This window comes from Globicephala melas, chromosome 8 (genome assembly GCF_963455315.2).
Source record: "Globicephala melas chromosome 8, mGloMel1.2, whole genome shotgun sequence".
NCBI lineage: Eukaryota > Metazoa > Chordata > Mammalia > Artiodactyla > Delphinidae > Globicephala > Globicephala melas.
This window is the reverse complement of record NC_083321.1, coordinates 11,363,984-11,376,849: the sequence shown is the minus strand read 5'-3', so window position 1 is coordinate 11,376,849 and position 12,866 is coordinate 11,363,984. Positions and strand designations below refer to the sequence as shown.

The window sequence follows — 12,866 nt, the reverse complement described above, 5'->3', positions numbered from 1 at the left end:
CAAATATCTTCTCTACCGCCCTGCACTGCAACTCTGCCAAAGGACTTTCTATCCATTAGCACAAGAGTCCCCATCCGCCTTCGGATATGAATAGACTGCAGTGCTGGTATTCATGCGTCTACTTAAAGGCAGACATTTTCTGGGTCCTCTTAGACTATTGGAATAGACATGTGATGTATGTGAAATCCTGTTTTAAGGTAAATAGTGCTTCTGTGTACAGTTTTGTTCTTCATGGCAGTTCCACCATTTGCTAGCTGTGCAATCTTGGACACAAGATTGAGCTACTTAAAGTCTGTCTCAGTTGCCTCATCTGTGAAATGGGGGAAAATAGTTCCTACCTCAAGAAGTGAATGTGGGAATTAAATGACTTAATATATAAATCATTAGAATAGTGTCTGTATATATGTTCTCTGTTATTAAAGAAAATATCTGTTCCTTTAAAATGGATTTTTGGTAAACTAAGAGGATCTAATTAAGACAACAGCTTTCTGTCAAGGAAGCACACTGTTACGTTGAGAATTGTAGGGTAAGTCCAAGGATGGCTTATGGTCTCTGTGAATATTCATCAATTTATTGGGTTTTTAAGACTTCAGACAGCTTCTGTTTTTAAATATTTTCATAAAAATAAACATAATCCGGGGCTTCCCTGGTGGCACAGTGGTTGAGAGTCCGCCTGCCGATGCAGGGGACGCGGGTTCGTGCCCCGGTCCGGGAGGATCCCACATGCAGCGGAGCGGCTGGGCCCGTGAGCCATGGCCGCTGAGCCTGCGCGTCCGGAGCCTGTGCTCCGCAACGGGAGAGGCCACAACAGTGAGCGGCCTGCGTACCGCAAAAAAACAAAACAAAACAAAACAAACATAATCCCTTGAAGATTTGCACAATGCCTTTCTCTTTGCAATATGCTTTATATCTCATTTGATAACTTTATTCCCCCAAAACATATTGAGGCTTTACACTGTGCTGAGCTCCAGAGGCACATACCCTGACCAGGGAAGACAGACTCAAGGGAGACTTCTTGTGGGACGTAGGATCTGAGCTGAGGTCTGAAGGTGGTATAGGAGTTGGGCAGGACCCTGAGGATGGGAAAGACAAGGTGTTTCAGCAGAAGGGGTGGCCTGCGGAAAGCACAGAGATGTGAATGAATGTGGGGCATTAGAAAAGCTGTAAACAATTCAGGTGGCTGGAGAGAAGCGTGGCTGAAGGTGCAGGCAGTGAGGCGTAAGAAAGGGACACGAGGAAGGAAGTGGGGGAGACCCCCTGGAGGGCTTTCCCCAACACACTGAGGAGCCTAAAGAATATCCTATCCTTGATGGGGCGCCATGACTGGATTTTTAACAGGGGGATGAGAAAGTCTTAGAAATATCTCTCTGGTCACAGTGAGGAGAACAAACGTATGGACACCAAGGGGCAAAGCAGGGGCGGGGCGGGGGCGGGGTTGGTGGTGGGATGAATTGGGAGATTGGGATTGACGTATATATCCTAATATGTATAAAATAGGTAACTAATAAGAACCTGCTGTATAAAAAAATAAATAAAATTTTTAAAACTCACAATAAAAAGCACATATAAACAACAACAACAAAAATAAAATGTTAAAAAAAAAAAAGTTGGCAAGAAGCAAGTCTGAGGGCAGCGGGAGCTGTTAGCTATATGGCTCTTGTTTTGATCCAGGCAAGAGATGAAGAGGGTTTGAAATAAGGGAGGAGGTATGGTCATAGAGAAAAAGGGACAGAGTGCTGAGATGGATATTTCCATGGTAGACAGGACCCCACGTATCAGCCCCTATTGGAGCGATAGGGAAAGTTTGGTTCTGTGGTCATCTGACTGCAGGGGCTCACACAGCTAGTTAGCCATAAAAAGTGGGAGAAAAAGCACTCCTATTCTGAAAATGTTTCCCCACATCAGTTTTCTTGACATGTCACAGAAGTCCCTTAGAAGTAGGAGTTAAGACCAGGCATCTCTGAAGCCCCACGTAGCCCCTGGCATGTTTTGTCCATAGCACTTGTTCAATACATGTAACCTAGAAATACAGTTAATTCCTACTTATAGTTCCCTAACTTGCTCTCATCCTAGCCTTCTCAGGTGCCTCTCGCTTCATGGTAGAGGAGAACCTCACGTTGGTGACCAAATTCCTCCTCATGGCATTCATTGACTGTCCTGAATGGGCACTACCTCTCTTCCTCCTGTTTCTATTTATCTATCTCATCACCCCTTTGGGCATGATTATCCTGATCCGCGTGGATCTCCGACTCCACAGCCCCACGTACTTCCTTCTGAGTCACCTCTCGTTCATGGACATCTGCTACTCGTTTGTCACTGTGCCTCTGATGATGGCTGTGTTGCTGGAGCACAGGGCCACTTTATCCTACACACTCTGTGCTGTCCAGTTCTTTCTCATTACCTTCTTTGGCTCCATTGACTGCTACCTCCTGGCCCTCATGGCCTATGACCGCTATGTGGCCGTGTGCTGACCCCTGCTTTATGTCACTATCATGAGGAGGAAGGCCCGTTTGGGTTGTGTGTGTGTGTGTGTGTTGGGGGGGGCTTACGTTGCTGGTGTCTTCAGCGCCTTGGTGTGGAAGGTCTCAGCTTTCACACTCTCCTTTTGTGGAACCAATGAGATTGACTTCATTTTATGTGACCTCCCTCCTCTCTTAAAGATAACCTGTGGGGACAGCTACACTCAGGAAGTGGTAATTATTGTGTTTGCCATTTTTGTCATCCCTGCCTGCATGGTGGTGATTTTGGTGTCCTACCTGCCCATCATCTTGGCCGTTATGAGGATTCCCTCTGCAGGAGGCCGGGCCAAGACTTTCTGGACGTGTGCCTCTCACCTCACTGCAGTGTCACTCTTCTTTGGGACCCTCATCTTCAGGTATCTGAGACATGACTCTGGCCAGTCCTCAGAGGAGGACTGGGTGGTGTCTGTGTTTTACATAACAGTGATCCCCATGTTGAACCTTCTCAACTACAGCCTGAGGAGCAAGGAAGTGAAGGAGGCTCTGAGGAAAATTCTCAACAGAGCCAGGTTGTCTTAGCCATCCAACCTTGTTCAACCTTGGAAATTCCTGAGAATCATCTCCTCTGCAGTGCCAGCATTCTGGGAACTCATTATTTATAGCACGTTCAATGTTTAGATGAATACGTCATGGCATAAGGCATTAAAAAAGAACCAGAACTTTTAGTTCCAGGGACAGAAAGCAAGGAGAGAAAGAGGCAGCCTGAGAAGACATTGGAGTGAGATTTCTAACTCTCAGGACAAGTGACAAAAGAATCTGAAGTTAATCCTGTGTAATTCAGATGTGGCACGCCTTACTACAAGACTACATTTTTTTTTTGCAAATTTTCTATGAAAGATTTCCATCATACAGAAATGTTGAAAATAATGCATAATGAACTCCCTATACCCAATACTTAGATGTTTTTGTTTTATCACATATTTATAATCAATCTATTCATTTATACATCCATCAGTTCATCCACAAATCCACCTTATTTTTTTTTTTAAATAGGTAGAAGTTTTTTTTTGTTTTTTTTTTTAATTTTATTTAATTTTGGCTGCACTGGGTCTCCGTTGAGATACGCGGGCTTCTCATTGAGGTGGCTTCTCTTGCTGCAGTACGCGGGCTTCAGTAGTTGTGGCATACAAGCTCAGTAGTTGTGGCTCGCAGACTCAGTAGTTGTGGCTCACAGGCTCAGTTGCTCCAGCGGCATGTGGGATCTTCCCAGACCAGGGTTCAAACCCGTGTCCCCTGCATTGCAAGGCGGATTCTTAACCACTGCGCCACCAGAGAAGCCCCCACCTTATTTTTTGACGTATTTCAAAGTAAGTTGCAGACATCAGTATTAGTACTCTTCTACACTACATAATGTAGAATGATGTCATCAATTAGGATTCAGTATTTAGATTATGTTTATTTTTTCAAATGTTTTAAAATTGAACTATAGTTGATTTGCAATATTGTGTTAGTGTCAGGTGTACAGCATAGTGATTCAGTATTTTTGTAGATTATACTCCAGTATAGTTTATTACAAGATTAATGGCTGTAATTCTCTGTACTATACAGTATATCCTTGGTGCTTACTGTTTTATACATAGTAGTTTTTTTGTTTTCTTTTTCTTTTTTAACATCTTTATTGGAGTATAATTGCTTTACAATGGTGTGTTAGTTTCTGCTTTATAACAGAGTGAATCAGCTATACATATACATATATCCCCCTATCTCCTCCCTCTTGTGTCTCCCTCCCACCCTCCCTATCCCACCCCTCTAGGTGGTCACAAAGCACCGAACTGATCTCCCTGAGCTATATACATAGTAGTTTGAATATGTTAATCTCATACTTCTAATTTGTCCCTCCTCCTTTGGTAAACATAGGTTTGTTTTCTATGTCTGTGAGTCTGCTTCTGTTTTGCATATACATTCATTTGTATTATTTTTTTAGATTCCACATATAAGTGATATCACACTGTATTTGTCTTTCTCTGTCTGACTTATTTCGCTAAGCATAATAGGTCCATCCATGTTGCTGCAAATGGCAGTATTTCTTTTTTATGGCTAAGTAATATTCCATTATATATAATTATGTGCCTATATATATATATGAATATCTTCTTAATCCAACTATCTTTTTATGGGCACTTGGGTTGCTTCCATGTCTTGGCTATTATAAACAGTGCTGCTATGAACACTGGGGTGCATGCTTCTTTCTGAGAGTTTCTGTTTTTTCTGGATACATATACCCAGGAGTGGAATTGCTGGATCATATGTTGGCTGTATTTTTAGTTTTTTGAGGAACCTCCATATTGTTTTCCATAATGGCTGCACCAACTGTGTACAAGGGTTTTCTTTTCTCCACATCCTCGCCAACATTTGTTATTTGTAGACTTTTTAATGACAGCCATTCTGACAGATGTGAGGTGATAGCTCATTGTTGAAATGACAAAATGATTTAAAGACCTAAGTGTAAGAACGGAATGATTTAAAGACCTAAGTGTAAGAACGGAAACCATGAAACTCCAAGAAGAGAACATAGACAGAACACTCTGACATAAAGCACAGAAGTATCTCCTTGGATCAGTCTCCTAAGGCAAAAGAAATAAAAGCAAATATAAACAAATGGGACTTAATTACACTGAAAAACTTTTGCACAGCAAAGGAAACCATTGACAAAAATGAAAAGACAACCTATAGAATGGGAGAAAATAGTTGCAAATGATATTATGGATAAGGGGTTAATATCCAAAATATACAAAGCTCATATAACTCCATGTCAAAAAAACAACCCAATCAAAAAATGGGCAAAAAATCTGAATAGGCATTTTTTCAAAGAAGATATACAGATGGCTAACAGGCACAAGAAAAGATGCACAATATCACTAATTATTAGAGAAATGCAGGTTATGTTTATTTTTAATGATTAAATTAAGGTAGTAGTTTGATAGTCCAGTTATAAAGCTGACCCTGCTCAAAGTATCCTTCAAACTTCTGTAGTAGTTTCCAGGGACGCCTCACGTGAATCTCTACGTGCTCACAATAATATGTCTGTCAGTTGCTGTCACCACCAGAAATATGTCCTGTTCTTTCTTCTTCCCCACATGTTCCATCTGTCACATCCTTTGCCTCAGAATCCACTTAGATATTTCTACCATTTCCTCTGCCCATAATGGTATTTGCAGAATCTGTATCATAGACGTCAACTCTTTATGTTCTTAAAGCTTTTGACCCTGGGGAGGCAGAGCATTGCTGTGTTCCATGCAGGAGTGGGCAGGAGGGAATCCTAGTCTGCACTGGGTCCCTGGGCTCTGCAACAGCTCAGCCTGCATCCAAAGCTTCCCAGGAGTCCACTGGGTCTTGCTCTTCACTTCTCTGACTGTAGGTACCTCAATCAAATCCAAGGTACTGGGAGGGAACAGGCCCCACCTACTCGTCATTTTCAGTTTTCCCTCTGATCGCTATTCTTAGAACTCAAACTCCTTTTCTACCTGTCCCTTGGATTACCAGAAAAACAAGATCCCAGGAGTATGAATGATATAAACCATCATGGGAGGGCATAAAGGTGGTGACAGTATCTCACAAACAGAGGATGATTCCAAACTCAGCCAGCCAAAAATGATGTGTCACACCTGGAATTCCAGTAACAGAATTTTAAATCAGAAGAAGCAGATAAGCGAAACATGGAAATTCAGGGTGAAGGCAGCCAAAGAATATTAAGTTTAAGATCACTTATAATAAAGTAAAACATTTAGACCTTCGAAGACATGATATTTATTCTAGAAGACAGGATGCTTTAACATGCATATTATAATTTTCATAAGAAATGTTTGATCCCTTTAATGATGGTTGGTCTGTTTATTAAAATCCCAGCTGAAAATGTATAGATCCTCTAAAAGGGGGATGGTTAATAAATAGTTCCTTTGTCAATTGTGTTACGGGAAAAATGTGGTGGGAAAAATTAAGCTAGTAGTTAGAAAGCTTGGGATTAGTTTAAAAGTTTCCTACTGATTGAAAAAGACAATATAGGGTCTGTTTGAATAAGAGTAGTATACTGCAGAGTTATTTGTTCTCTTGGAATCTGCCAGAAGGTGGAGAGAACACAACGAATTGACAGGGACTACTGAGAGAACGGGCTGTCAGGTCTAAGGAGACAGTTTAATGCCTCTTTCTGATTAAATGCTAAGCAGACAGTTAAAGACTTTTATTTAAGACGGAAGGGCTAATTGAAAAGCCTCTAGGTACTGTGGCCACGAAGCCCCAACATTGCATATGAGACTCGATATACTTTTTACCCTATAGGAAGAACTTAGGAAATCTTCCAAGGAATATATTCCTTTTGGTACAAAATAGGAATGAGGCAAGACTAGGAACCAGCCTCATCAGACCCTGGTGGCAGGATGTAGGATGGGGCTTTGAGAGTTTGAAATTAAAGAGAAATCTTCAAAGATATTAGACACCTTGTTAGGAAGATAAATTGTCTTTCCCTGGAGACTTAACTCAGGAACCAATTATGGCATGATGCTGGGACAGAGAATACAAAAAGCACCACCAGGAAGGTCTAGTGCAGGATCAGAAACTCAGGGAGAGAGGCTGGTCCACAAGCCCTGCTCTCTTGGGCTGAGTCTGCAAAAAGTTCTGGGCAATTCTAACATCAGGGCTGTATTGTTCTGTCAAGGGTGAGAGGAACTCCATGAAGTGAGAAGACATAGTGGTTCTGGAAGCAACCCCCTATCAACCAAGTTGCTATGATTGTGGACTCACGCTGCATTGTTGTTTATTTAAAGGGAGCAAAGACAACGTAATTGAAGTTCAGAGAAGAAAAGTGACTTGCCCAGGGTCACACATCTACTGTGAGTGAGCTACGGCCTAGGTCTCCTCTGGATCGGCAGGTCACTGGCAGAGGAAACACTAAACAAGGGAAGAAGACACTAGTGAAGTGGAATTCAGGTGAGGATGGTTCGTGTCCCGCTAATGCTTCCGAATCTAATTTCTCTTCTTTGTTATTATTTCTAATGGGTCAGCTTAGTATTGGCCTGGCTGCTGGCGTATCAGGTAATCAAATATGACCAAAGCCCTCCTTTACAGCTCTTTTCTAGAACTCTGTTAAGAACCTTCAACTCCATTAACCCAGATTCCTCCAACAGTGCTTAGACAACACCAGACTGCGGAAATACTTCTGCTTTCAGATTTGGGTGCTGTTTATTATCAAACTGCTGCTTTTATTAAGGACTATGAGAACAGCCAAACAATGCTTACGGAGCTCTGTGAGGGGCTAAAAGGAGCTTATGTTCGCTCTCTTGATTCCAAGGTTAATGCGAGTACTTACAAAAACCAAAAAACAAACAGAAAATCCTTCATAAGCCAGCCAACTCGAACTAGGATAACAGCTATTTGTTAAATATGCATGTTGTTAGACTGAAAATAGAAATATTCCTGTAAGCAGAGCCCATTGCTGATTGCTAATGGATTTTTTTTTTTTTTTGGTTTGTGCTTTTTTTGTTCATAGAATATAAATTACCCTTCCTTAAAATGTTCATTTAAAACTTTAAATAGTCACCATATATACGTAGAGTGCTTTTAGCTTTCCAATGCACTTTTGCATCTGTTTTAATCTATGCATTAACCTTATCTTATAAGCAGGACAGATATTATGATCCCCTTTTGGCAGAAGAGGAAATTGAGGTTCAGAGAGGTTAAGTGCCTTGTGGAAGATCAAACAGCTAATTGGGGACAGAGTTGCAAATACAAGAGCTGACATAAGTTAGAGAATCACTTGCTCTCCATTCTTAGTATAATGGAAGCATTCATCACTTTTTATCTTATATTGTGTTGAGCTCTATATTCGTCCATTTCCACATTAGGCTGCGAAGTTTGTTGAAGTCGAATGCCTACCTATCAGACACTCAGTTTAAAGTCTTTTATTTTAAAATGACTCAATCTTTTGTTTTCTATTTTGTTTTAAAATTTTTATTGTAGTATAATTGCTTTACAATGTTGTGTTGGTTTCTAAATAAGTAAATAAGAGAAAACAAAAGAACAGAAAACCTAAGAGCCTTAAGTTCCTGAGGAGGATGAATACCACAAAATAAGAACAAGGGGAGAGTAGGCAAAAACAAGATATTGAGGGAGACTAGATACACTTTTGCCTAAGGGTACCCTGACTAAATTGTGGGAGAAATTGTGTTCGGTTTCCATGGTAAAACAAGTTAAGTATCCTTATTAAATTGTCATAATGAAATTATTGGTTAAAAATATAAAATGAATTGAACTTGTCTTCAGGGATCCGGTTATCGGGCGCTTTCGTCTCAGCTTTCACAGGTCAACCGCTGAATGGAAGGCTGGGAGGAATTACACCGTAGTGACAGAGTTCTTCCTTACTGTGTTCGCTGAACATCCCGAGGGATGTTTTGTTATTATTCCTGACTTATAGGTAGATGAGTCATCTGAGACTTCGAGTTAATTGTGCCAAGGTCATCAAGCAAATGTTACAGTGGGGCTCCCACCCCAGCCAAGCCTGAGCTTTTCATTACCATGCACACAGTCTCCAGCTATGATCTACTGCCCACCCTATATAATCACTCAATCTGGAATTTATTCTTATTGCACTGTTCTTTTTTTGCACTGTTCTCCTCTCTTTCTGTCTTTTTGGGTTTCTATATACTCACTCTTCTGGGGAACTCGGGAACGATCTTCCTGACCCGCAAAGATTGCCGTCTCCACACCCCCATACTTCTTCCTCAGCCACCTTTCCTTCGTGGACATCAGCTAGTCCTCCGCCATCATCCCCCAGATGCTGACAGTGCTGCTGGAACACGGCAGAGTCATCTCCAAAGCGCGCTGTGCCACCCAGCTCTTCTTCTTCACCTTCTTTTCTTCCATTGACTGCTACCTCTTGGCGGTCATGGCCTGTGACCGCTACGTGGCCGTGTGCCAACCGCTGCTTTATGTCGCCACCATGACCGAGAAGGCCCGCTTGGGTTTGGTAGCTGGGGCTTATGTTGCTGGTTTTTCCAGCGCCTTTATTTGAACGGTAACTGCCTTCACTCTCTTCTTTTGTGGAAACAATGAGATCAACTTTATTTTCTGTGACCAACCCCCTCTGTTAAAACTCGCTTGTGGGGAAAGCTACACCCAGGAGGTGGGGATTATTGTGTTTGCAGTTTTTGTCATGCCTGCTTGTATATTGGTCATCTTGGTTTCCTACCTGTTTGTCATCATGGCCATCATGCAGGTCTGCTCTGCCTGGGGCCAGGCCAAGACCTTCTCTACCTGCGCCTCCCACCTCACTGCTGTTGCTCTCTTCTTTGGGACCCTCATCTTTATGTACCTGTGAGATAATTCAGGCCAGTCATCGGAGGCAGACCAAGTGGTGTCCGTGCTCTACACAGTGGTGACCCCAATATTGAACCCTGTCATCTACAGCCTGAGGAATAAGGAGGTCAAGGAGTCTGTTGTGAAAGCCCTGAGCTGATCAAAGGCTTCTGGAAGGCCCTAGATGGACCCTCATCAAATATGTCATTCCTTAGTTTCTCCATCCTTTCTGTCTTTCCTCAAATATCACCTACTTGGGAAGACTTTCCCAGAAAACCTTATTAATATTGCACCTAAACTTCCCACCTCCACTTTCTGATTTACTATATCATGTAATACTTGTCATGATCTGATATACTATGTTTTACATATTTGATATTATCTAGTCCTCACAGCTAGAAAGTAAACTACATGAAAAGAAGCACTTTTATCTGTGAGATTCATTTCTGTACACCCAGTGCTTAGCAAAGCACCTAACACGCAGAAGGCTCTCAAGAAATATTTGTTGAATGAATGAATGAATCTTAGGTTCCAATGTCGACCTTTAAGTTCCAGCTACTTCAGTCCTCAGTTTTCTTATCTGCCAAGTGAGTTCACGTAATTTATAGGACTATATTTTTGAGGATTCAGTGCATGAATGGACAGGGACCATGTCGGTCTTATTCACTAGCGTCTGTGGAATGTAAGGCATTGCCTGGCACAGTTGATGAGTGAAACAAATCAAAAAGCTATCTACCAATGCACCTACTGTTTTGATCCAAAGGGATTTTCTGAATCCCATCGTTTATGTTTTCATTTTTTCTCTTCTTATTGTTTCTGTGGGTTCTGAATAATAATACCTTAATTAGTGATGATGATGATGATGATGATGATAGATAGCAACTAAGATTTACTAGGCAGTTATCACCTTCCAGGAATTGTAATGTTTGCTCCAGGAATTACCTGATTTAATTCTCACCACAACACTGTGAGGCGTTTTGTTATTATTCCTGACTTATAGGTAGATGAGGCATCTGAGACTTCGAGTTAATTGTGCCAAGGTCATCAAGCAAATGCTACAGTGGGGTTCCCACCCCAGCCAAGCCTGAGCTTTTCAATACCATGCACACAGTCTCCAGCTCTGATCTACTGCCCACCCTATATAATCACTCAATCTGGAATTTATTCTTATTGCACTGTTCTTTTTCCTTTTACCTAGTAAAGAAAGGATAAAAGTCCAATCTGTAGAGGTAGAAGGAAGTCAACAACATTTATTTTATAGCCCCGATGTGCTAGCACTGTGTAATGTGGCAGCATGTGTCAATGTGTGTGTGCGTGCATGTAGTTGTGTATGAGAAAATGAAGTGCATAGATTAAACAGATAGCAGCTCTGAACTCTAGGAACTTTCATTTTAAGGACATACAACAAAAATTTTAGAAAAGAGTTGTATAGACATGTTTAGGAAAAGATATTGGGAAAAATTGCACTGGCGGCCAAGATTCACACATCAGCCTTTGTTTGTGTTTTGGCACAAATCCCTTAAAAACTGCAGAGTGGGGTGAAGCAACTCCACAGAGTGCATCTTGGAGGCCATTTTTCAGATATTAACTGCCATGCAATGTTCCCTGACACATCAGCTTCTGCAGTAGGTGCTAAGAGACACTTGTATTGTAGAAAGAGCTCAGAATTTGGCACTAAAGTGTCCAGTCTGTCACTTCTTAGCTTATTATCGCTTCAGATTAGTTAGGGCCTATCAGCCTGCTTCCTCAACTACTGAGCATTTACTCTGGGCCAGATTTTCTGTGTATTTCATTTGTTCTCACAATAACTTGGGGCACGTGGAGGATGGGCAGGTGCTGGGTGAAGTTCTATAGACATAAACATTAATTCATAAATAGTGTTATTAAGGTGATTGTCCCAGGTTCCACAGCCCATGTGCACCAATGGGTAGAGGGACCCACAGCTGATCAGTGGACAACTTCATGTCAGAACTGTCTGGAGCAGTCTCTCTTGGGCCAAGATTAGAATTGGATCCAGATTCCTCCAGAAGTAAAGAGCTCACCAATAGTTTTTAAGTGTAACTCAAACTAGTGTACACTTAAATGCACACTTAAACTAATGCTAGACACTATGTTAAAAGCTTCGCATGAATCATTTATTTTAGTCCTCCAGACAAGTTTAATAGAAAGTAATTATTATTGACCTCATTTAGCAGAAGGAAGAACTAAGACCCAAAAAGCTTAAGTAACTTGCCCAAGTTATCTATCAGGAAAGTGGCAGAGCAGGGAGGATCTGATCTCAAGTCTCCTAAGTATGTACTCTTAAATGATATCCACTCTTCTGTATTTTTCCCTCTCTTTCTCCCAGGCCCCTCAGCTGCAATTTGCTTCAGAGGTGTCTGAATTTCAGTTGCATTCTTGGTCTCCATGTTTGGTAGGTCTGGGCTGGCACGGATGCGTCTTATGGCCTGACATAGATGTGAAGTTCATGGAACTCACCTTTGCCCTCTTGTAGGGCAATGAGGAGGATCTGGAGGAATTTGCAGCTCCCTCAGAAAGAGCAGGATTGGCTCAGATCAACTATTGCTCTCTGAAGCCCTTCTGAGCACCTCTGGAGTCAAAGCTTCCTCTGATAAGTTGTTCTTCGGTATGGGGTCTCCAAGCAGTCACCAAACTTGTCTTCATGTTTTCTTTTTCAATCTTCAGGGATTGCCTAAGAATTCAAGATTCCTTTCCAAACACTGATCATTGTTACTTCCTACCATTTAATAGCACTTTAAAATATAATTTATTTTTGATCATTGTTATTTCCTACCATTTAATAGCACTTTAAAATATAATTTATTATTTTGTTCTACTTATCATCTACTTATCTATCTATCATCTATCATCACCATCATCATCATCTATCAATTATCTATCTATCTATCTATCTATCTATCACCTATCTATCTATTGTCTGCATCTAACTATTCATCTGTCTGTCTCATATTACTCAAGGGATGTGCCTGAAATGCCTCCTGATATGCTAAAACTTTTAAAAAACAGCTTCATTGAGGTGTAATTGACATGCAATAAACT

At 41.3% G+C, this 12,866-nt stretch overlaps 1 protein-coding gene and 1 pseudogene across 1 annotated transcript; both read left to right on the top strand.

Moving 5' to 3' along the window:
- Window positions 1–2,096: 2,096 nt before the first annotated feature.
- Window positions 2,097–3,038, top strand: LOC115848567 (olfactory receptor 9Q1-like). Its single transcript, XM_030849350.1, is given in 1 exon segment — window positions 2,097–3,038. A coding segment is annotated over 1 exon segment (942 nt).
- A 3,137-nt stretch (window positions 3,039–6,175) lies between these two features.
- LOC115848551 (olfactory receptor 9Q2-like) lies at window positions 6,176–9,966 on the top strand (annotated as a pseudogene).
- Window positions 9,967–12,866: the final 2,900 nt, after the last annotated feature.